The 21,097-nt window shown below is 47.3% G+C and overlaps 2 protein-coding genes across 2 annotated transcripts in view; one reads left to right on the top strand and one right to left on the bottom strand.

Annotated features, from left to right (window-relative positions):
- Positions 1–21,097, top strand: part of LOC311514589 (olfactory receptor 52R1-like) — a gene marked incomplete at both ends in the record, with an annotated part of 144,855 nt that overhangs the window by 18,610 nt on the left and 105,148 nt on the right. The gene's annotated exons all lie outside the window — the stretch shown is intronic.
- On the bottom strand, positions 712–1,797 carry LOC311512910 (olfactory receptor 52E8-like; the record flags this gene model as incomplete). Its single annotated transcript, XM_084614339.1, has 1 exon — positions 712–1,797. The coding sequence occupies one exon, from the start codon at positions 1,795–1,797 to the stop codon at positions 712–714; it is 1,086 nt and encodes a 361-aa protein (XP_084470465.1).

The raw sequence follows: 21,097 nt of genomic DNA, 5'->3' as shown, positions 1-21,097 counted from the left end.
GGAAGTGGGAGAGTGAAGGAATAAGCTCTCTAATAAGCTCCCTCTGCCACCCTTGTGCCACTCTCCTGCCCCAGCTTCCTCTGACTCATCCAATCTCTGTGTGTTTAAAGGGCTGGACCAACACACACACACACACACCCCGTTTTACTCAGACAGTCCAGTTTTTGGCTCATGTGTCAGGGTGCCATTTAGGGTTACCAGGTACCCAGTTTTCAACCAGAAAGTTAGGTCAGAAAGGGAAACTGGCAGTGTCCAGTTACTGCGTGGTGGAGGGAGATGGCAGGTCATTAAGTCATGCCCCCCCTACTCATTGGGGGCTGCTTCCTACCAGCCGACAGACTGTTTGTCAGGCTGCAGCAGCTCCTTTGCCAGCTTTGGAGCAGAGATGACACAGCTGGGGTGGGGAGGAAGCTGGAGATGATCTAGAGAGTGACGGGGAAAGGCAGGAGAGGAGCGATCACCAGGAGTGTGACCTTGGGGGAAAGGGGGCAGAAGTGGGTGGAGTCTTGAGGTGAGATGTGCAGCAGGGATATACTCCTTGGAGGAAGGAGTCGGGGAGCATCTCAGGGGTCCAGTTAGCAGAAATTGGAAAGGTAACATCCCTATGAGTTAATGAATTGTACATAGATTGATTCCGCAGTTCGGCACACTGACACAGCACAATAAGGTCAGGAAAGGGCTTAATGTCACTTTCACTCTCTGGTAAGTGATTCAGGGAAGAGGGATCAGCCCAATGTCACCAACCAGCCCAATGTCTGCATGGGACTCAGTCTGAGAGCCAGGGCACCAGGAGAAATCTTTCATCCCTTTATGAGTAACGAGCCGGAGGAGCCTGTCCCGGATCTGTCTGGTCCTCACCCCGTAGATGATAGGGTTTAGCATGGCAGGCACCAGAAGGTACATGTTGGCCATGAGAACGTGGAACTGCAGGGGCACATTGTGGCCAAACCGGTGCGTGAGGAAGGAGAAGAGAACTGGGATATAAAAGGCTAAGATAACACAGAGGTGGGAGACGCAGGTCCCAAAAGTCTTGAGCCGGTCTTCCTTTGTGGGGAGTCTGAAGATGGCCCTGAGGATCTGGGTATAGGACAAGGCAATAAAAAACACATCCAAAGCAGTCACCAAGAGGGCCAGAAGGAGGCCATAGTAACTACTGACAAGGATGTCAGCACAGACCAGCTTCAGCACGGCCATGTATTCACAGTACGCGTGGGGGATGATGTTGGTTCTGCAATATGGCCACTGCCTCGCCAGGAAGGGAAAGGGCAATATGACCATGCCAGCACGCAGCACCACAGCCAGGCTGATCTTGGCCACCAAAGGGTTAGTCAGGATGGTGGAATGTCTCAGAGGATCACAGATGGCCACGTAACGATCAAAAGCCATGGCCACAAAGATCCCAGACTCCATTGCTAAGAAGCAGTGAATGAAGTACATCTGGGTGAGGCAGGCACTGAAGTGGATTTCCCTGGAATTGAACCAGAAGATACTCAGAGTTTTGGGCAGGGTGGAAGTAGACAGGACCAGGTCGCTGACAGCCAGCATGCAGAGGAAATAGTACATGGGCACATGGAGGCTCGGCTCCGTCTTCACAATGAACAGGATGGTGAAGTTCCCCGACATGGCTATGGCGTACATGGTGCAGAAGGGGATGGAGATCCAGACATGGGCTGCCTCCAGGCCAGGAATGCCCAGCAGGATGAAGGTGGAGGGGTTGGTGAAGTCAGTTGTGTTGGAATCTGACATGGAGTAGGGGAGAAGGTGTCCAACTCTGAGGCAGAACGGTGTCTCCTGCATGTACCGTACATCCCCCTGACTCCCTGTGTGTGCCCAGGGTCTATGGTGATGGTCGCAATACAAATGCCTGGATGGAGAGACAAAGTGAATATGAGACACTGCATGCACTACTGGGGGCTGTTCTCATGGGGGAAGCAGATCGGTCGCTCTTCACACACTGAAAAACGACATTTTCATTATTCAGAGAAAGAAATTATGAACAACTGGCCCTACTAATGCCAACACCAGTTTGGAAATCACTGGCCTAGGTGAATGGGATTCACAAATCAACTGGACATTGTATTTGGTGCTAGTAGCAGACCCCTTAGTTAAGTCTGTCTGAGACTTCAATTAGAAGATGTCAATTTCAGTCAGTTATAAGTTTGCCAAACTTTAAGCCTTTGGACTGAGATTTCCCATGCTGGGTGCCTGCGCTTCTGGTTGAATTGTTTTTTGAAAGTTTCAGGCATAACAGTTCAGCTGACTTCTGGAATGAAGCTAGGAGATACGATGACTTGTCCATGTTTAAAAATTCTTATAATTGGTTCAGAGAGGAGCCCGAGCACCTCCATGCTTTCCAGCAGATAAAAGTCAGATAACAGCCCTTTCCCCCTGTCATACCCATAAGCGTAGCCTAAAATTCCTCCTTACCTGTAAGGGGTTAAGAAGCTCAAATAACCTGGTTGGCACCTGACCAAAGGAACCAATGGGGACAAAAGATATTTTCAGATCTGGGGGGAGCTTTGTTTTGGGTTCTTTGTTTCTGTGTTCATTCGCTCTTGGGACTAAGAAGGACCGGACATCAACCCATGTCCTCCAAACCCTTCTGAACCAGTCTCTCGTGTTACAGAAATTGTAAGTACAGCCAGGCAAGGTGTATTTGTTTATCTTTGTTTTCTCAACTTGTGAATTTTCCCTTTGCAGGAGGGAGGTTTATCCCTGTTTTGTTGTAACTTTGAAACTAAAGCTAGAGGGGGTTCCTCTGTGTTACGTGCATATTTTGTTACCCTGTAAAGCTATCTTCCAACCTGATTTTACAGAGAGGATTTTTACCTTTTCTTTTTTTTTTAAATAAAATTCTTCTTTTAAGAATTGATTGAATTTTTTTCAGTGTCTAAAGATCCAGGGATTTGGGTCTGTGTTCACTTTGTAACCAATTGGTTAGGATATTATTTTCAAGTCTCCCAGGAAAGCAGGTGTAAGGGCTTGGGGGGATATTTTGGGGGAACAGGAACTCCATGTGGTCCTTTCCCTGATTCTTTGTCTAAATCATTTGGTGGTGGCAGCATGTTGTTCAAGGACAAGGTGGACTTTGTGCCTTGGGAAAGTTTTTAACCTAAGCTGGTAAAAATAAACTTAGGGGGTCTTGCATGCGGTTCCCCACATCTGTACCCCAGAGTTCAGAGTCGGGAAGGAACACCCTCCTTCCCCCGTTAACAGCCAAAGCCCTGAAATGCAAGAGGGGGAGGTGACAGTCTCTGTGCATTAACACACAGCTGCCTCCTGTGGATTTTAGTCAGTTCTTTCTCCAAGGGCAGTTTTGCCTCAGTGAGGCTTGAGAAGAAGTACAGGCCACAACCTCAGAATTTGGCCTTGTATTCTCCATCTACTGACACCTTTCATCCTGAAGGATCCCCGTGCCACTGAAATGCAGCCACCTCGGGGCTGGAGGCCATCAGCTGGGGCAGGGGGAACTGCAAAGAGGGCCCTGGGATCTTTACTGACTGTGCATAGCTGAAAGGACCATAGACCTTGTCAAGGTTCCTCCCGCACTCTGAACGCTAGGGTACAGATGTGGGGACCTGCATGAAAACCTCCTAAGCTTACTTTTACCAGCTTAGGTTAAAACTTCCTCAAGGTACAAATTAATTTTATCCTTTGCCCTTGGAATTTCCACTGCCACCACCAAACTTTAACTGGGTTTACTGGGAAACGTAGTTTGGACACGTCTTTCCCCCCAAAATCCTCCCAACCCTTGCACCCCACTTCCTGGGGAGGGTTTGGTAAAAATCCTCACCAATTTGCATAGGTGACCACAGACCCAAACCCTTGGATCTTAGAACAATGAAAAAGCATTCAGTTTTCTTACAAGAAGACTTTTAATAGAAGTAAAGGAATCATCTCTGTAAAATCAGGATGGTAGGTACCTTACAGGGTAATTAGATTCAAACATAGAGAATCCCTCTAGGCAAAACCTTCAGTTACAAAAAAGACACACAGACAGAAATAGTCATTCTATTCAGCACAGTTCTTTTCTCAGCCATTTAAAGAAATCATAATCTAACACATACCTAGCTAGATTACTTACTAAAAGTTCTAAGACTCCATTCCTGTTCTGTCCCCAGAAAAAGCAGCCCACAGACCCTTTGTTTCTCTCCCTCCTCCCAGCTTTTGAAAATATCTTGTCTCCTCATTGGTCATTTTGGTCAGGTGCCAGCGAGGTTACCTTTAGCTTCTTAACCCTTTACAGGTGAGAGGATTTTTCCTCTGGCCAGGAGGGATTTTAAAGGGGTTTACCCTTCCCTTTATATTTATGACAATAGCTGAAAGGACCATAGACCTATTCTGAATCCCATTATGCACACATCTTACTGGGTTTGTCTAGCAGCAAGGGACAGGTACCTGTGAATCTTGAGACGGAAGTGTCTTCTCTGGGAATCCCCCTCAAGTAGCAGTGACCCACACCGCTCTCACCCCAGCATCTGCAGCAGCAGCCCACACCGAGAGCTGACACAGGGGTGTGCACTGGTTATAATAGAGCTCTGTGCAATCCCGGGGGGAACACTCTGCGTCTAGGGGAGAAAAGCCATCTGAATGCAGACAGGATGGAGACTGAAGACACTCTGGCCAATGTCTTTCTTTCCATGCTTGTGCTTCTTTGTTCTTTATCCAGCTTTGGGAGTAAACAGTAATTAAGTGACGTTCCCAAAGGGAGATGAGAACTCTCGGGCTCTGTGCTGAGTCACAGAGGAATTGGATGCTTTGTGTATTTGTGTATATTTAAAAATTATAGTTGATTAGTAAGAAAACAAGTTCTTCATAGGGCCTGATACCCTGTAAATGCCCAGGATGGCTGGGTAAATAGTAGACAACAGATCTGGAGAAAGATGGCTGAGGGGAGACATGAGCACTTTCTGCAGGCACCTGGGGCTGTTGCTAAGGGATCAGAGATCAGTAATTCTTATCAGTAACTATTACCATACTGTGTAGCACCTTTCACTGAAGGATCTTCAACACACCCAGGAAAGGAGAGTCCCTATCAACATCTCCCCATTATACAGATAGTTGAACTGAGACACAGGTCGAGGTGACTTGGCCAAAGTCATACAGAGACATGACCAATGGAGAGACAGGAATGCACGGAGGCTGGAATCTTCAGTTACGGATGTGTATTTATTGTAGCAGGAGCTTAGCTACACCCTGCAGAAGTATATCTGTATCACTCGTTCCCCACCTACATATCCAAAGGAGTGAGCCCAGATGTTTGTTAGGCATTTCCCCTTTGTTGTAAGAATTAACCCTGTCCCTACCCAGGTGGGCAGTTCTGGTCTTGGTCTTGGCCCAATAAACGTTCTCTAATTATCCTGCTAAATTCTCCGCCCCATTTGGGTTTTCCTTTGTGTTATGCCTGTTGCCTTATAAGGACTATTGAGCACTCAATCATTGCTGACAGGTAGCTTTGCACCTTCCGTGTGCATGCGTCATGGGACTTTCCATGCTCATTTCTTGATTCCTGCCAGACAGAGCACCTGCAAGATTGCGAGCTTCCGTTGGCAGTTTACCAGAGAGAGCAGATATCTCTGAGTTAAACACCCACAATCTCTTTGATACTCTGCACTCCAAAGCACCCCATATTCACCATGGTGATGGAATTATGCTTTGTATCATTCTAAATGCCAGAAGCATTGAGAACAGCCCTAACATGCTCTTAAAAATCTCCAATGATGGAGATTTTACAACGTCCCTGACAGGAAGTTATTTCCTAATGCCCAACCTAAACCTCCCTTTCTGCAATTTCAGCCCGTTGCTTTTGGTCCTATAATCAGAGGTTAAGGAGAGCAATTTGTCTCCCTCCTCCTTGTCACAACGTTTTAGGTATTTGAAAACTGTGATCATGTCCCCTCTCAGCCTTCTCTTTTCCAGACTAAACAAACCCAATTTTTTCAATCTTCCCACACAGGTCATGTTTTCTAGACCTTCCATCATTTTTCTTGCTCTTCTCTGGACTCTCTCCAATTTGTCCAGATCTTTCCGGAAATGTGGTGCAAAAAACTGGACACAATACTCCAGCTGAGGTCTAATCAGCACAGAGTAAAGCGGAAGAATTACTTTTTATGTCTTCAATACAACACTCCTGATAATGCAGGGGTCCACAACGCGGTGCCCGCGGGCGCCATAGCACCTGCTGGGGCATTTTTGTGCCTCCGCAGGAAACCCCACTGCCAAAATGCCTCCGAGAAGCATTGCTGTTTCTCGGAGGCATTTCAGCAGTGACGCTTCTTGACGTTGCTGCTTTTTGGCGGTGGCATTTCGGCAGTGGGGTACCTGGCACCCTACACAGTCTTCTGTGGTTGGGGCTGGACGCGTTGCATCCGAGAGTGCTAAAGGAATTGGCGGCTGTGATTGCAGAGCCATTGGCCATTATCTTTGAAAACTCGTGGCGAACGGGGGAAGTCCCGGACGACTGGAAAAAGGCTAATGTAATGCCCATCTTTAAAAAAGGGAAGGAGGAGGATCCTGGGAACTACAGGCCACTCAGCCTCACCTCAGTCCCCGGAAAAATCATGGAGCAGGTCCTCAAGGAATCAATTCTGAAGCACTTACATGAGAGGAAAGTGATCGGGAACAGTCAGCATGGATTCACCAAGGGAAGGTCATGCCTGACTAATCTAATCACCTTCTATGATGAGATTACTGGTTCTCTGGATGAAGGGAAAGCAGTGGACGTGTTGTTTCTTGACTTTAGCAAAGCTTTTGACACGGTCTCCCACAGTATTCTTGTCAGCAAGTTAAAGAAGTATGGGCTGGATGAATGCACTACAAGGTGGGTAGAAAGCTGGCTAGATTGTCGGGCTCAACGGGTAGTGATCAATGGCTCCATGTCTAGTTGGCAGCCGGTGTCAAGTGGAGTGCCCCAGGGGTCGGTCCTGGGGCCGGTTTTGTTCAATATCTTCATAAATGATCTGGAGGATCGTGTGGATTGCACTCTCAGCAAATTTGCAGATGATACTAAACTGGGAGGAGTGGTAGATACGGTGGCAGGTAGGGATAGGATACAGAGGGACCTAGACAAATTGGAGGATTGGGCCAAAAGAAATCTGATGAGGTTCAATAAGGATAAGTGCAGGGTCCTGCACTTAGGACGGAAAAACCCAATGCACCGCTACAGACTAGGGACCGAATGACTAGGCAGCAGTTCTGCGGAAAAGGACCTAGGGGTGACAGTGGATGAGAAGCTGGATATGAATCAGCAGTGTGCCCTTGTTGCCAAGAAGGCCAATGGCATTTTGGGATGTATAAGTAGGGGCATAGCGAGCAGATCAAGGGACGTGATCGTTCCCCTCTATTCGACATTGGTGAGGCCTCATCTGGAGTACTGTGTCCAGTTTTGGGCCCCACACTGCAAGAAGGATGTGGAAAAATTGGAGAGAGTCCAGCGAAGGGCAACAAAAATGATTAGGGGTCTGGAACACATGACTTATGAGGAGAGGCTGAGGGAACTGGGATTGTTTAGTCTGCAGAAGAGAAGAATGAGGGGGGATTTGATAGCTGCTTTCAGCTACCTGAAAGGTGGTTCCAGAGAGGATGGTTCTAGACTATTCTCAGTGGTAGAAGAGGACAGGACAAGGAGTAATGGTCTCAAGTTGCAGTGAGGGAGGTTTAGGTTGGATATTAGGAAAAACTTTTTCACTAGGAGGGTGGTGAAACACTGGAATGCGTTACCTAGGGAGGTGGTAGAATCTCCTTCCTTAGAAGTTTTTAAGGTCAGGCTTGACAAAGCCCTGGCTGGGATGATTTAATTGGGGATTGGTCCAGCTTTGAGCACGGGGTTGGACTAGATGACCTCCTGAGGTCCCTTCCAACCCTGATATTCTATGATTCTATGATTCTATGACCACTGTGTTAATGCATCCCAGAATGATGTTTGCTTTTTTTGCCAGGTTTCAGAGTAACAGCCGTGTTAGTCTGTATTCGCAAAAAGAAAAGGAGGACTTGTGGCACCTTAGAGACTAACCAATTTATTAGAGCATAAGCTTTCGTGAGCTACAGCTCACTTCCTCAGATGCATATCGTGGAAACTGCAGCAGGCTTTATATATACACAGAGAATATGAAACAATACCTATTCCCACCCCACTGTCCTGCTGGTAATAGCTTATCTAAAGTGATTTCCAGCACAAATCCAGGTTTTCTCACCCTCCACCCCCCCACACAAATTCACTCTCCTGCTGGTGATAGCCCATCCAAAGTGACAACTCTTTACACAATGTGCATGACAATCAAGCTGGGCTATTTCCTGCATAAATCCAGGTTCTCACATCCCCCCCACCCCCATACACACACAAACTCACTCTCCTGCTGGTAATAGCTCATCCAAACTGACCACTCTTCAAGTTAAAATCCAAGTTAAACCAGAACATCTGGGGGGGGGGGGGTAGGAAAAAACAAGAGGAAACAGGCTACCTTGCATAATGACTTAGCCACTCCAAGTCTCTATTTATTTGCTTTTTTTGCAACAGTGTTACACTGTTGACTCACATTTAGCTTGTGGTCCACTATGACACCCAGATCCCTTTCTACAATACTCCTTCCTCGGCATTTGTTTCCCATTTTGGATTTGTGCAACTGATTGTTCCTACCTAAATGGATTACTTTGGCATTTGTCCTTACTGAATTTCATCCTATTTACCTCAGACCATTTCTCCCGTTTGTCCAGATCATTTCTATTTTCCTGCTATCCCCCAAAGCACTTGCAAACCCTCCCAGCTTGGTATCATCCACAAACTTTATACATTTACTCTCTATGCCATGATCTAAATCGGTAATGAAGACATTGAAAAGAACTGGAGCCAGAACTGATCCCTGCGGGACCCCACTCGTCTGCCCTTCCAGCCTGACTGTGAACCACTGATAACTACTCTCTGGGAATGCTTATCCAACCAGTAATGCACCCACTTTATAGTAGCTCCATCTAGGTTTCAGAGTAACAGCCGTGTTAGTCTGTATTTGCAAAAAGAAAAGGAGTACTTGTGGCACCTTAGAGACTCACCAATTTATTTGAGCATGAGCTTTCATGAGCTACAGCTCACTTCATCGGATGCACACTGTGGAAAGTATAGAAGATCTTTTTATACACACAAAGCATGAAAAAATGGGTGTTTACCACTGCAAAAGGTTTTCTCTCCCCCCACTCTACTCTCCTGCTGGTAATAGCTTATCTAAAGTGATCACTCTCCTTACAATGTGTATGATAATCAAGGTGGGCCATTTCCAGCACAAATCCAGGTTTTCTCACACACACACCCCCCACACACAAACCTCTTCACATTCCACACAAAGATGGACTACAAGCCGTTAGGAACACTATCCCCAATAATGTCACGGCTAACCTGGTGGCTGAACTTTGTGACTTTGTCCTTACCCATAACTATTTTACATTTGGGGACAATGTATACCTTCAAATCAGCCGCACTGCTATGGGTACCCGCATGGCCCCACAGGATGCCAACATTTTTATGGCTGACTTAGAACAACGCTTCCTCAGCTCTCGTCCCCTAACACCCCTACTCTACTTGCGCTATATTGATGACATCTTCATCATCTGGACCCATGGAAAAGAAGCCCTTGAGGAATTCCACCATGATTTCAACAATTTCCATCCTACCATCAACCTCAGCCTGGTCCAGTCCACACAAGAAATCCACTTCCTGGACACTACAGTGCTAATAAACAATGGTCACATAAACACCACCCTATACCGGAAACCTACTGACTGCTATTCCTACCTACATGCCTCCAGCTTTCACCCTGACCACACCACACGATCCATCGTCTACAGCCAAGCTCTATGATACAACCGCATTTGCTCCAACTCCTCAGACAGAGACAAACACCTACAAGATCTCTATCAAGCATTCTTACAACTACAATACCCACCTGCGGAAGTGAAGAAACAGATTGATAGAGCCAGAAGAGTTCCCAGAAGTCACCTACTACAGGACAGGCCTAACAAAGAAAATAACAGAACGCCACTAGCCGTCACCTTCAGCCCCCTCCAATGAATTATTAAGGATCTACAACCTATCCTGAAGGATGACCCAACACTCTCACAAATCTTGGGAGACAGGCCAGTCCTTGCCTACAGACAGCCCCGCAACCTGAAGCAAATACTCACCAGCAACCACATACCACACAACAGAACCACTAACCCAGGAACCTATCCTTGCAACGAAGCCCATTGCCAACTGTGCCCACATATCTATTCAGGGGACACCATCACAGGGCCTAATCACATCAGCCACAATATCAGAGGCTCGTTCACCTGCACATCCACCAATGTGATATATGCCATCATGTGCCAGCAATGCCCCTCTGCCATGTACATTGGTCAAACTGGACAGTCTCTACGTAAAAGAATAAATGGACACAAATCAGATGTCAAGAATTATAACATTCATAAACCAGTCGGAGAACGCTTCAATCTCTCTGGTCACGCGATTACAGACATGAAAGTTGCGATATTGCAACAAAAAAACTTCAAAACCAGACTCCAGCGAGAGACTTTTGAATTGGAATTCATTTGCAAATTGGATACAATTAACTTAGGCTTGAATAGAGACTGGGAGTGGCTAAGTCATTATGCAAGGTAGCCTATTTCCCCTTGTTTTTTACCCCTAGCCCCCCCCCCCCCCCGGACGTTCTTGTTAAACCCTGGATTTGTGCTGGAAATGGCCCACCTTGATTATCATACACATTGTAAGGAGAGTGGGTTTGTGTGGGGCTGGGGGCGGGGAGAGAACCTGGATTTGTGCTGGAAATGGCCCAACTTGATTATCATACACACTGAGTGATCACTTTAGATAAGCTATTACCAGCCGGAGAGTGGGGTGGCGGGAGAGAAAACCTTTTGTAGTGGTAAACACCCATTTTTTCATGCTTTGTGTGTATAAAAAGATCTTCTACACTTTCCACAGTGTGCATCCGATGAAGTGAGCTGTAGCTCATGAAAGCTCATGCTCAAATAAATTGGTGAGTCTCTAAGGTGCCACAAGTCTTCCTTTTCTTTTTGCGAATACAGACTAACATGGCTGTTACTCTGAAACTCCTCACTAGGTTAGCGAGTCTATTTCCAAATATGCTCTTTCCCTTCCTTGATAGGTGGACCCCATCTCTGCTTAGCAGTCCTTCTTCCTGGAACAGCATCCTGTGGTCAAGGAAGCTGAAGCCTTCCTGGTGACACCATCTTTGCAGCCATGCTTTCACCCCCCTGGATGCCTCTGTCTCTGCCCAGGCCCCTACCCTTGACGAGAAAGATAGAAGAGAACGCCAGTAGTAATGCGACTGCTTTTTATTATTTTTATTTTGGTTGCAACAAAAGTCAATTTTATACTTTTTAAAATATATATATATATAAGTGGTACCACACTATTTTAATATTATGGTTTGAATCAGGGCTCATAGGAGGCATAGGGCAACATGTCCCGAGGAGACTGAAACCAATGGGGAAAATCCAAACCCTGATGAAAATGGACAGAGCCTTCAAATTGTCCTGGTGTTACCTGGGGACAGGGCAATAGAAAATATGGGTAACAAACTGTCAGGGTTCCCCCCCACACTCTGAACTCTGGGGTTCAGATGTGGGGACCTGCATGAAAGACCCTGTAAGCTTATATTTTATCAGCTTAGGTAAAAACTTCTCTAAGGCACTAATTCCTTAGACTGATAGTGCTGCCACCACCAAGTGATTTACACAAAATGTACAGGGAAGGGTCACTTGGAATCTCTATCCCTTCAAAATATCCCCCTAAGCCCCTTCACCCTTTCCTAGGGAGGCTTGAGAATAAAGTACCAACCAGTTGCCCTAGCAATGTGAGCACAGACCAGAACCTTTGTCTTCAGGACACTGAAATCAATCAGGTTCTTAAAAGAAGAACTTTATTTATAAAGAAAAATGTAAAAGAATCACACCTGCAAAATCAGAATGGAAGGTAACTTTACAAGGTAATAAAACCATTTAGAACTCAGAGGATTCCCCTTTTGGCTCAGCTTCACAGGTAGAAAAACAGGAATGAAACTACCTCTGTAGCATAGGAAAATTCACAAGCCAAAACAAAAGATAACCTAACACATTTCCTTGCCCTACTCACAGTTTCTGTAGCTTTAGATGGATTCCAGGCATATTTTCATGAGATATTGTACTTCCTTGGCTTCTTCCTCCAGTCTGGAGAGGGAACAACCCACAGAACAACAACAAACAAATCCTTTTCCCCCAGATTTGAAAGTATCTTCTTTTCTCATTGGTCTTTCTGGTCAGGTGTCAACTAGGTTATTTGAACTGCTTAACCCTGTACAGGTAAGGCAATCCAGAACAGTTGCCAAGGATACATAAAGGCTTCTACCCTTCCCCCTATATTCATGACATGACCCCCAGATCACAGACAGTGCTGGACAGCCAGTTCCATACTGGCTGTGATTTCTTTCTGGAGCTCTAGGAGAAAACAGAGTTAATAAGACACATGCACCTCTAAACATACTAGTGATTATATAAGAATTAGCAGTATTTCCCACATTTTAAGATGATTTTAACCAGTTGATTCTGGGAAACTTTCATGGGAGAGTGCATCAGCCACTTTATTAGAAGCTCCTGAAATGTGTCGTATTTCAAAATCAAAATCTTGGTGGACACTTTCAGGCCGCTTAGTGTCATCTCCTCCCTGGGCTTTAAACTGAAAAACCTTTAATTCTCTGGAAAAAAAGGGCTTTAGAGAATCAACATGGTAAACTTTAGGCTTTAGGTTTGAGGTGGGGGATGCTATGATATAGTTAAGAGCTCCCAGGTGCTCTTGGACTGTAAATGGCCCTTTCCATGGTGCTTCCATCTTAAGGGCCTGGAGCACCTTCAAGGTCATGACCTGGCCCCCACTTTGAAGGAATGGTCTCCATCATGTTTATCATTCCAGACTTTTTTCTCTTTCTGAGCATCTTTTAGACTTTCTCTAGCAAGGGCTAAAGAGTCTTGGGGGGTGTTTTGTAGGTTGTTTACAAAGTCCAGAATGTTAGTTCCTGGAGAAGATGTAAACCCTTCCCATTGCTGCTTAACCAACTGTAATGGCCTCTTAACCTCGCTGCCATACACAAGTTCAAATGATGAAAAGACCAGACTGGGATGTGGTACAGCCCTGTAGGCAAAGAGCACCTGCTTCAACACTAGGTCCCAAACATTGGAGTGCTCATTCACGAATTTACGTATCATGGCCCCCAAAGTTCCATTAAACTTCTCCACCAGGCCATTTGTTTGATGGTGGTAAGGGGTGGCAACCAAGTGGTTTACCCCATGAGCTTCCCAAAGACTTTTCATGGTCCCTGCCAGGAAATTAGTTCCTGCATCTGTAAGGATGTTGGAGGGCCAAACTACCCTGGCAAAAATGTCTGTTAATGCCTGGCACACGCTTTTAGCCCTGGTGTTGCTTAGAGCTACTCTTCCGGCCATCGGGTGGCAAAATCCATGAAAGTCAGTATGTACTGCTTTCCTCTGGGTGACTTCTTTGGGAAAGGACCCAGAATATCCACAGCTACTCGCTGAAATGGAACGTCAATTATTGGGAGTTCCGTTTCTGGGACTGGTTCTGATTGGGCCTCTGGGACTGGAGGCTACCTAGGGTGTACTTCCTGTTAAACTTAGAGATGATTATGTGATTGGTTCTCTGTACTCTTTAATGAATATTATCATGTATAGTGTAAAGAAGTGGACATGGGATGTCAAATATGTTAAATGTTCTTTTATTAATTGTTAATGTGTTTTTATATTATATATAACATGAAGATATATGTTGATAACATGGGGCCCATATGTACTGGTATGAATATTGTTGTGGCTGTGGCAGAACGTTAGCAAGGGGGAATGTAAAAGGACTTTTGACCCCTCACTAAAACTTAGTGAGAATTTTTGGTTGACCATCTCCTAGTATCAGAATGAAGAGTCAATGGAAAACCAGGCCTCAGGGGCAATGGGGAGAGGCCAGCGCTCCTGGTCAGCCTGATTGACATGGGAGGCAGGCCAATGAGGGAGGCAGGAGGACATAGCATCACAGAATTGGAAGGGAACTTGCGAGGTCATCAAGTCCAGTCCACTGCACTCACGGCAGGACCAAGCACGATCTAGACCATCCCTGACAGGTGTTTATCTAACCTGCTCTTAAAAATCTCCAGTGATGGAGATTCCACAACCTCTCTGGGCAATTTATTCCAGTGCCTAACCACCCTGACAGTTAGGAAGTTTTTCTTATTGTCCAACCAAAACCTCTCTTGCTGCAATTTAAGTCCATTGGCTCTTTTCCTATCCTCAGAGGTTAAGGAGAACAATTTTTCTCCCTCCTCCTTTTAGGTATTTGAAAACTGTTATCATGTCTCCTCTCAATCTTCTCTTTTTCAGACTAAACAAACCCAGTTCTTTCAATCTTCCCTCTTAGGTCATTTTTTCTAGACCCTTAATCATTCTTGTTGCTCTTCTCTGGACTCTCTCCAATTTGTCCACATCTTTCCTGAAATGTGGCGCCCAGAACTGGACATCATGCTCCAGTTGAAACCTAATCAGCACAGAGTAGAGTGGAAGAATTACTTCTCGTGTCTTGCTCGTGTCACTATGACTCCTAGATCCCTTTCCGCAGTACTCCTTCCTAGGCAGTCATTTCCAATTCTGTATGTGTGCATCTGATTGTTCCTTCCTAAGTGGGACTGGAGTTGGGGATGGGGTTGGTACTGGGGATCTGGAGCAGTCCAGTGCCTGATCTCATGAGCAGCTAGGAAGAGCGAGAGGGACTCTTGGCAGATGGTCCAGCACAGGGCGACACTGCCAGACAAGAGAACTTTCAGGCTAGACTTGGGGGGATCATAAACCTGAAGGGGGGGCAACACTGGGAAGAAGGACCCTGCCACCCAGAGCCTGCGGGAATGTGGCCACCGCCAGAGCAAGTGTCCGACCCCCAGCATCCCTGCAGCACAGCCAGAGAGTGGGCAGGGGGCTGGAAAATGTGAGGAACAGACTGTGAACTTCCTTTACCTTCCAAAGATGGCTGATTGAATCATAGAATCATAGAATATCAGGGTTGGAAGGGACCCCAGAAGGTCATCTAGTCCAACCCCCTGCTCAAAGCAGGACCAATTCCCAGTTAAATCATTGGAGTTCCCATATGCCCTCATTGTGGAGTTACAGGTTTTCCATTAAACTTCCCCATTTTTTCTTATTTTTTAATTGGTTGCTGATTAATAAATTGTATTTGCTTGCACTACATGCAACGATCAGTGTGTCAGAGAAATGTGCAGAGCGGAGGAGAGCATCCCAGAGTGGGGATAATCTAGCCTCTGTCCTAAGTGACCTCAAGAAGTTTGGGCGTCGAGCCCTCCAGGACCCAGTGCCACACAGGAGAGTGGAAGGGGAGGCCTCAAGGTCAGGGAGGCTCTGGGTAAAGGGAGTGGGAGTGAGAACTCTGATCCTTTCAATAGACAATTCCACCGGGGTGGTGTATAATCCAGGAAAGTTCTCCCAATAGCAGGACCATTCCCACACTTCCATTTGTTAGGCAAAGCTTAACTCGGATGATTTAGTTGGGGTTGGTCCTGCTTTGAGAAGGGGGTTGGACTAGATGACCCCCTGAGGTCTCTTCCAACCCTAATCTTTTCTGGTTCTCTGCACTGTACCCTGGCTTCCCAGAGAATATCACATCATATTCAAGGTCTTGGTCCTTATCTTCAAGGTACTCAACAGCCTGGGGAATCAGAGACCCTAAAGTTCCAGCAACTGCTCTTCTCTGGCACCAGGGGGCTCTCGACAGCCGGGGTAAAGATCGCCTGGGCTGGACACAGAACTTGGGGGCCAGTGCAAGGCTGCCCCAGGAACTCAATGAGCTCAGTCACTTAACAAGGAGAAGGTTATGGAGTGATGTGATTGCATTCTATCAAAACTTATAACAGGGAACAAAAATCTGATAAAAGAGGGCTCTTAAAACTAGTGGGCAAAGATCTAACAAGAGTCAGTGGCTGGGTGTTGGTCGTAGACAGAGAAAAGAGAAAAAGTGGAAATTTTTAACACAGGGTAATTAACCATTAGAAGAGTTTAACGAGAATCAGGGTATGTCTCTATCACTAACAACATCTCAGTCATGATGGGATGTTTTTTCTCAAAGCTCTGCTCTAGTTCAAACAGGAATTAATCCAGGGCAGGCCTACGGCCTGTGCAATGCAGGAGGTCAGAGCAGATTCCTTCCTGTCCATAGAATCTACAAATCTATTGAGCATCCAGTACACGGATAACATTCTGTAGGCCTCAGTCTTGGGCCTTGTCACACCGTGGGGGGCCACATTCTGGGTCTGGGCAGCTTGAAAGGAATATGGAAAAATTCACAACTCAATGACACTTGTTACTGAATGCTGCTGGTAGCAAATAAACCAGATTCCTGTGATTCCCTGTGCACCCCTCCTTCTCTCTATATAACACTCCCAGCATCCTTCAGTGCATGAACCAAACCGTTGTGTGTCTGGTGCTTTGTATCTCTAATTCCAGGTGCACTGACTTTGAGCTGTACTCTGGTATGTGACTGGAGAACTGAATGGGTGCAATCTCTTGCTCTCACCACACCGGCCTGAGTACTGAAGGCTTCTGTGAACTGCCCACAGTTGCAGGTTCGGCTCATTAGCTTCAGCTCTGGCTAAGGGGACTATTGGCAGCTTAGTAAAACTGAGTGAGGATTTTTGGTTGGCAGCTCCCATACCGAAAGGAAGGGGAAGAGTCGACACTAACAGGCCGCAGGGGCACTGGAGAGGGTCCAATGCTCCTGGTCAGCCTGATTGACAGGGCAGGCGGCCAATAAGGGAGTCAGGAGGCTGGGGCTGCCTGGGCCAGAGGGACCGAGCTAAGGAGAGAGCAGGGGCCTGGGCTGAGCAGGGAGCAGAGCCAGAGGGTCAGAGAAGCAGCCCAGGGAGCAGGTCAGGGCTGGGAGCAGGGTCACAGCAGCTGGGGGGCCAGAGAAGCAGCCCCGGGAGCTGGAGGCAGAGCAGCAGCAGCCGCACAGGGCTGGAGCCGTCCGAAGCCACGTGCAGTGAGCAGCTGAGGAGAGCGAGGGGGGACCCTGGGCAGTGGGCCCAGCTCAGGGAGATGCCCCACAGAAGGGACCTTGCAGGCAACGCTGATGGGGGGGCAATGCTGGGAAGAAGGGCCCTATCACCTAGAGCACAAGGCATGTGGTCACTGCCAGAGCGAGTGTCTGACCCGCACCATCCCTGCAGCAAAGCCAGGGCCTGGGCAGGGACCTGGGAGGGGTGAGGAACAGGCTGTGAACTGCCCTGACATCCAGCCACGGCTGTTTGGGGTCCCCGCGTGCCACAGGGTGGGGTGACGGGCTTCCCATTTAACCTTTCCCATTTTATCCTTATTTTTTTAAATTGGTTGCTGTTTAATCTCTTATATTTGCTTGAGCTACATGTAAAGATCCGTGGGTCAGAGAACTGTAGAGAGTGGAGAAAGCACCGCAGAATGGGGACCCCCTCACCGCTGTCCTAAGTGACCTCGACAAGACTGGGACATAGCCCTGTCCACACCAGTGCTTTTCGTAGTCAGGGGCTGGTTTTTCACACCCCTGACTGACAAAAGTTTTACCAACAAAAGTGCTTGTGCAGACAAAGGCTGAGTTGCAGGCTAGTAAAGGTGTCCATTGCCTCAAGCCCTGCAGTGTTTAAGAAAATTGCTATTTTCTGCTGGTCTTTCTCCCCAAACCCAGCTGCTTGCATAGACATATCTCAGAACTGTCTGAAACTCTTCCTGGAGTCTGCGTCATTATCTGAATGTTTCATCTCTTGGGGGTTTCAGTTGTTCCATCTCCAAGATGGCTCCTTCCTTCCTTCACCTCAGCCCTGTTACCTCTGCCCTCTCCTCTGGTCTCCCCTCTGGTACCAGGGGTTGTCCTGGGACTCATCAGAAGGAGGCTCAGTCTGCACTCGAAGGAGGGAGGCGTGATCAGAACTAAAGCAGAGTTACGAGATCTATCGGAGAGCCACGCACTCCCAGCTGTGTGTCTGGTGCAGCCGCCACGCAATGGCCCGTTCTCGCGAGCCCCAATCTAGTTCCCCCGAACACGTGATCTGCTCTGAGAGGCCCAGGACACACTTCTCACAGCCAGGGCAGGACTGTGCATTTCCGCTGTCTCACACCCACCCAGCAGCCTATGTGACCACCCAGTCTTAGTGCTGTTACTCCCCCATCTCCCCGCCTGCCCTTTCTGGTTTGTTACACACATTAGCTGTGTCTTGTCTTAATTTGATTGAGAAGCTCCTTGGGGTAGGGGCTGTTTCTCCTTCTGTGTGTGCGAAGGGCCCAGCACAAGGGGCCGTGAACTGCAGCACGGCCTCTGGAGGCTTCCACAATACAAATAATGATCATAAATAATAAACACAGTAATCCAGCCAAATTAGGGCCAACCCTCCTTCCTTTGCCTTTAGTGACAGACAAAGGATCAAACCGTGCTGGCCAGGTACAGAGTGTTGGTAACTTGAATACAGGTGGACACGGCGCCCCTGTTGGGCTCGGACAGGAGAATTCAGTCAGTCTCGTTCCAGTGGTGAAAGCCCAGGTGCTGCATACCGGGATTCGCCAGAGGAGCAGGCAGAGAGCTTAGCGATGGGAACATTAGATTTCAAATTCACCTGGGAGAGACTGGGAGAAAATGAACTGAGAGGGAGAGAACTAATCCAATACAAACACTAATCCAGTCTCTATCCTGCATATACGGCCCCCTTTGTTCCAGGGTAAGTCTGTGGGGAGGGCAAGGCATCTGCTCCCAGGAGAGGCCCCGGGCTGCCCTCTGTCCACAGGAACATTTTGTTGGTGTTGGTTTTACTGAGTCTGCTCCCCCGAGTGACCCCAGTGACTGTGATGTGTTGGCAGGTTTCTGAGCAGGAGCAGAAGTGGAGTCCTGGAGTTCACACCTCACAGGAGTGGGGAGTTCACAAGCTGCAGCTAGTTCAAGCTCCCTCCTCCAGCCTTTCCTCTGTATCCTTCCAAAAACCAGCCCCTCCCAGAGTGGGGGTCCATTTCCCTCTTGGCATGATGGAGAGACCGGGGTTACAGCAGGGAAGTCCGGACTCCCGGGTTCTGTCTGTCATCCTGTCACTCATTCTCTATCTGACCTTGGTGAAGGCCGGGCCTCAGTTTATTTATCTGTATAATGGGAATTTGTTCATAGTGACTTTCCTTTGCTAGGTGTTTAGAAGATCCTTCAGTGAAAGGTGCTGCACACTTTGATGATAGTTAATGATGAGAATTACTGGTCTCTGATAACTTAGCAATAATCCTGTGTGTTTGCAGAAAGTGTTTGTGTCTCCCCACTCTCATCTGCCTCCAGACGTCCTGAGGTCCCTTCCAACCCTGATCTTCTCTGATTCTATGATTCTATGATCTGCCTCCAGATTTGTCTGTCTACTATCTACCCATCCATCTTGGGTATTTACAGGGTATCAGACCCTATGGAAATCTACGCACTATCCCTCATTTATTACTAATCATCTATAATTGTTAAATATATACAAATACACAGAGCAGCCAATTCCTGTCTCACTCAGCAGAGAGCCCAAGAGTTCTCATCTCCCTTTGGGAAGGGCCTTTAATGACTGTTTACTCCTCAAGCTGGTTTAATAGCACGGAAGTGGAGACATGGAAACAGAGATATTGGCTAGAATGTATCAGGTCTCCATTTGTTAACATCCAGATGTCAGTTTTCCCCTGGGGGCTGAGTGTTCCCCACTGGTATTGCACAGAGTTATATTATAAACTGTGCATGCCGTGTGTTGGCTCTCGGCGTGGGATGATGCTGAGGATGCTGGGGTGAGAGAGGTGTGGGGCACGGCTGCCTGAGGGGGATTCCCAGGGAAGACACTTCTGTCTCAGAATTCACAGGTACCATCTCTTGCTGCTCGATACTGCCAGTACAACATGGGCATGATGGAAGAGAGACTAGGTCTGTTGTTCTTTCCACACTGCACAGCCCAGGGCCCTTGCCACAGGGGATGAGTTCAGTCCAGTATCATTGACCAAAATGTCTCTCTTTGTTGTGCATCCCCACCTGCCCTGGCTGATGGCCTCCAGCCCCGAGATGGCTGCATTTCTGTGGCCCAGGGCATCCTTCACGATGAAAGGTGTCAGTAGATGGACAATACAAGTCCAGATTCTGAGGCCGTGGCCCGTACTTAACTCAGTCTGCATGGAGGCAAAGTTCCCCTTGGAGAAAGACGTGAGTAAAGACCTCAGGAGCCAGCTGAGTGTTAATGCACAGAGACTGTCACCTCCTCCTCTTACCTAACTTCTATTTGCAGGAAAGCACGGAGGTGTAAGGGCTCCTCACTGGAACATAAATGCCTGATCAACTTTCTTTACTGATAATTTTATAGGGTTCAAACTCAGAGGGGATTATTAGATCATCCCATCTGACATCCTGTATAACACAGGCCATTAAATTTCACCTAGTTACACCAATATTGAGCCCAATGATTTGTCTTAGACTAAGATCTGCGGTAGACTAGGATTTTCCACCATTGAATCAGAGAAGCACAGGCTGAGAAGGGGCCACAAGTTTAACCCTCTGCCGAGATGCAGGATTTGTTGCGTCTAAACCATCCAAGACAGATAACTATCCAGCCATCTTTGGAAAACCTCCAAAAAAGGAGCTTCCACAAGCTCCTGAGCCTTCATAGAAATCATAGAATATCAGGGTTGGAAAGGACCTGAGGAGTTCATCTAGTCCAACCTCCTGCTCAAAGCAGGACCAACCCAAACTAAATGATCCCAGCCAGGACTTTGTCAAGCCAGGCCTTAAAAACCTCTAAGGAAGGAGATTCCACCACCTCCCGAGGTAACCCATTCCAGTGCTTCACCACCCTCCTAGTGAAATAGTCTTTCCTAATATCCAACCTAAACCTCCCCCACTGCAACTTGAGACCATCACTGCTTGTTCTGTCGTCTGCCACCACTGAGAACAGCCGAGCTCCATCCTCTTTTGTACCCCACTTTCAGGCAGTTGAAAGCTGCTATCAAATCCCCACTCACTCTTCTACTCTGA

The sequence above is a fragment of the Lepidochelys olivacea genome (assembly GCF_965140295.1).
Source record: "Lepidochelys olivacea isolate rLepOli2 genome assembly, chromosome: 1".
Lineage (NCBI taxonomy): Eukaryota > Metazoa > Chordata > Testudines > Cheloniidae > Lepidochelys > Lepidochelys olivacea.
This window is presented reverse-complemented; position numbering and strand designations above follow the sequence as displayed.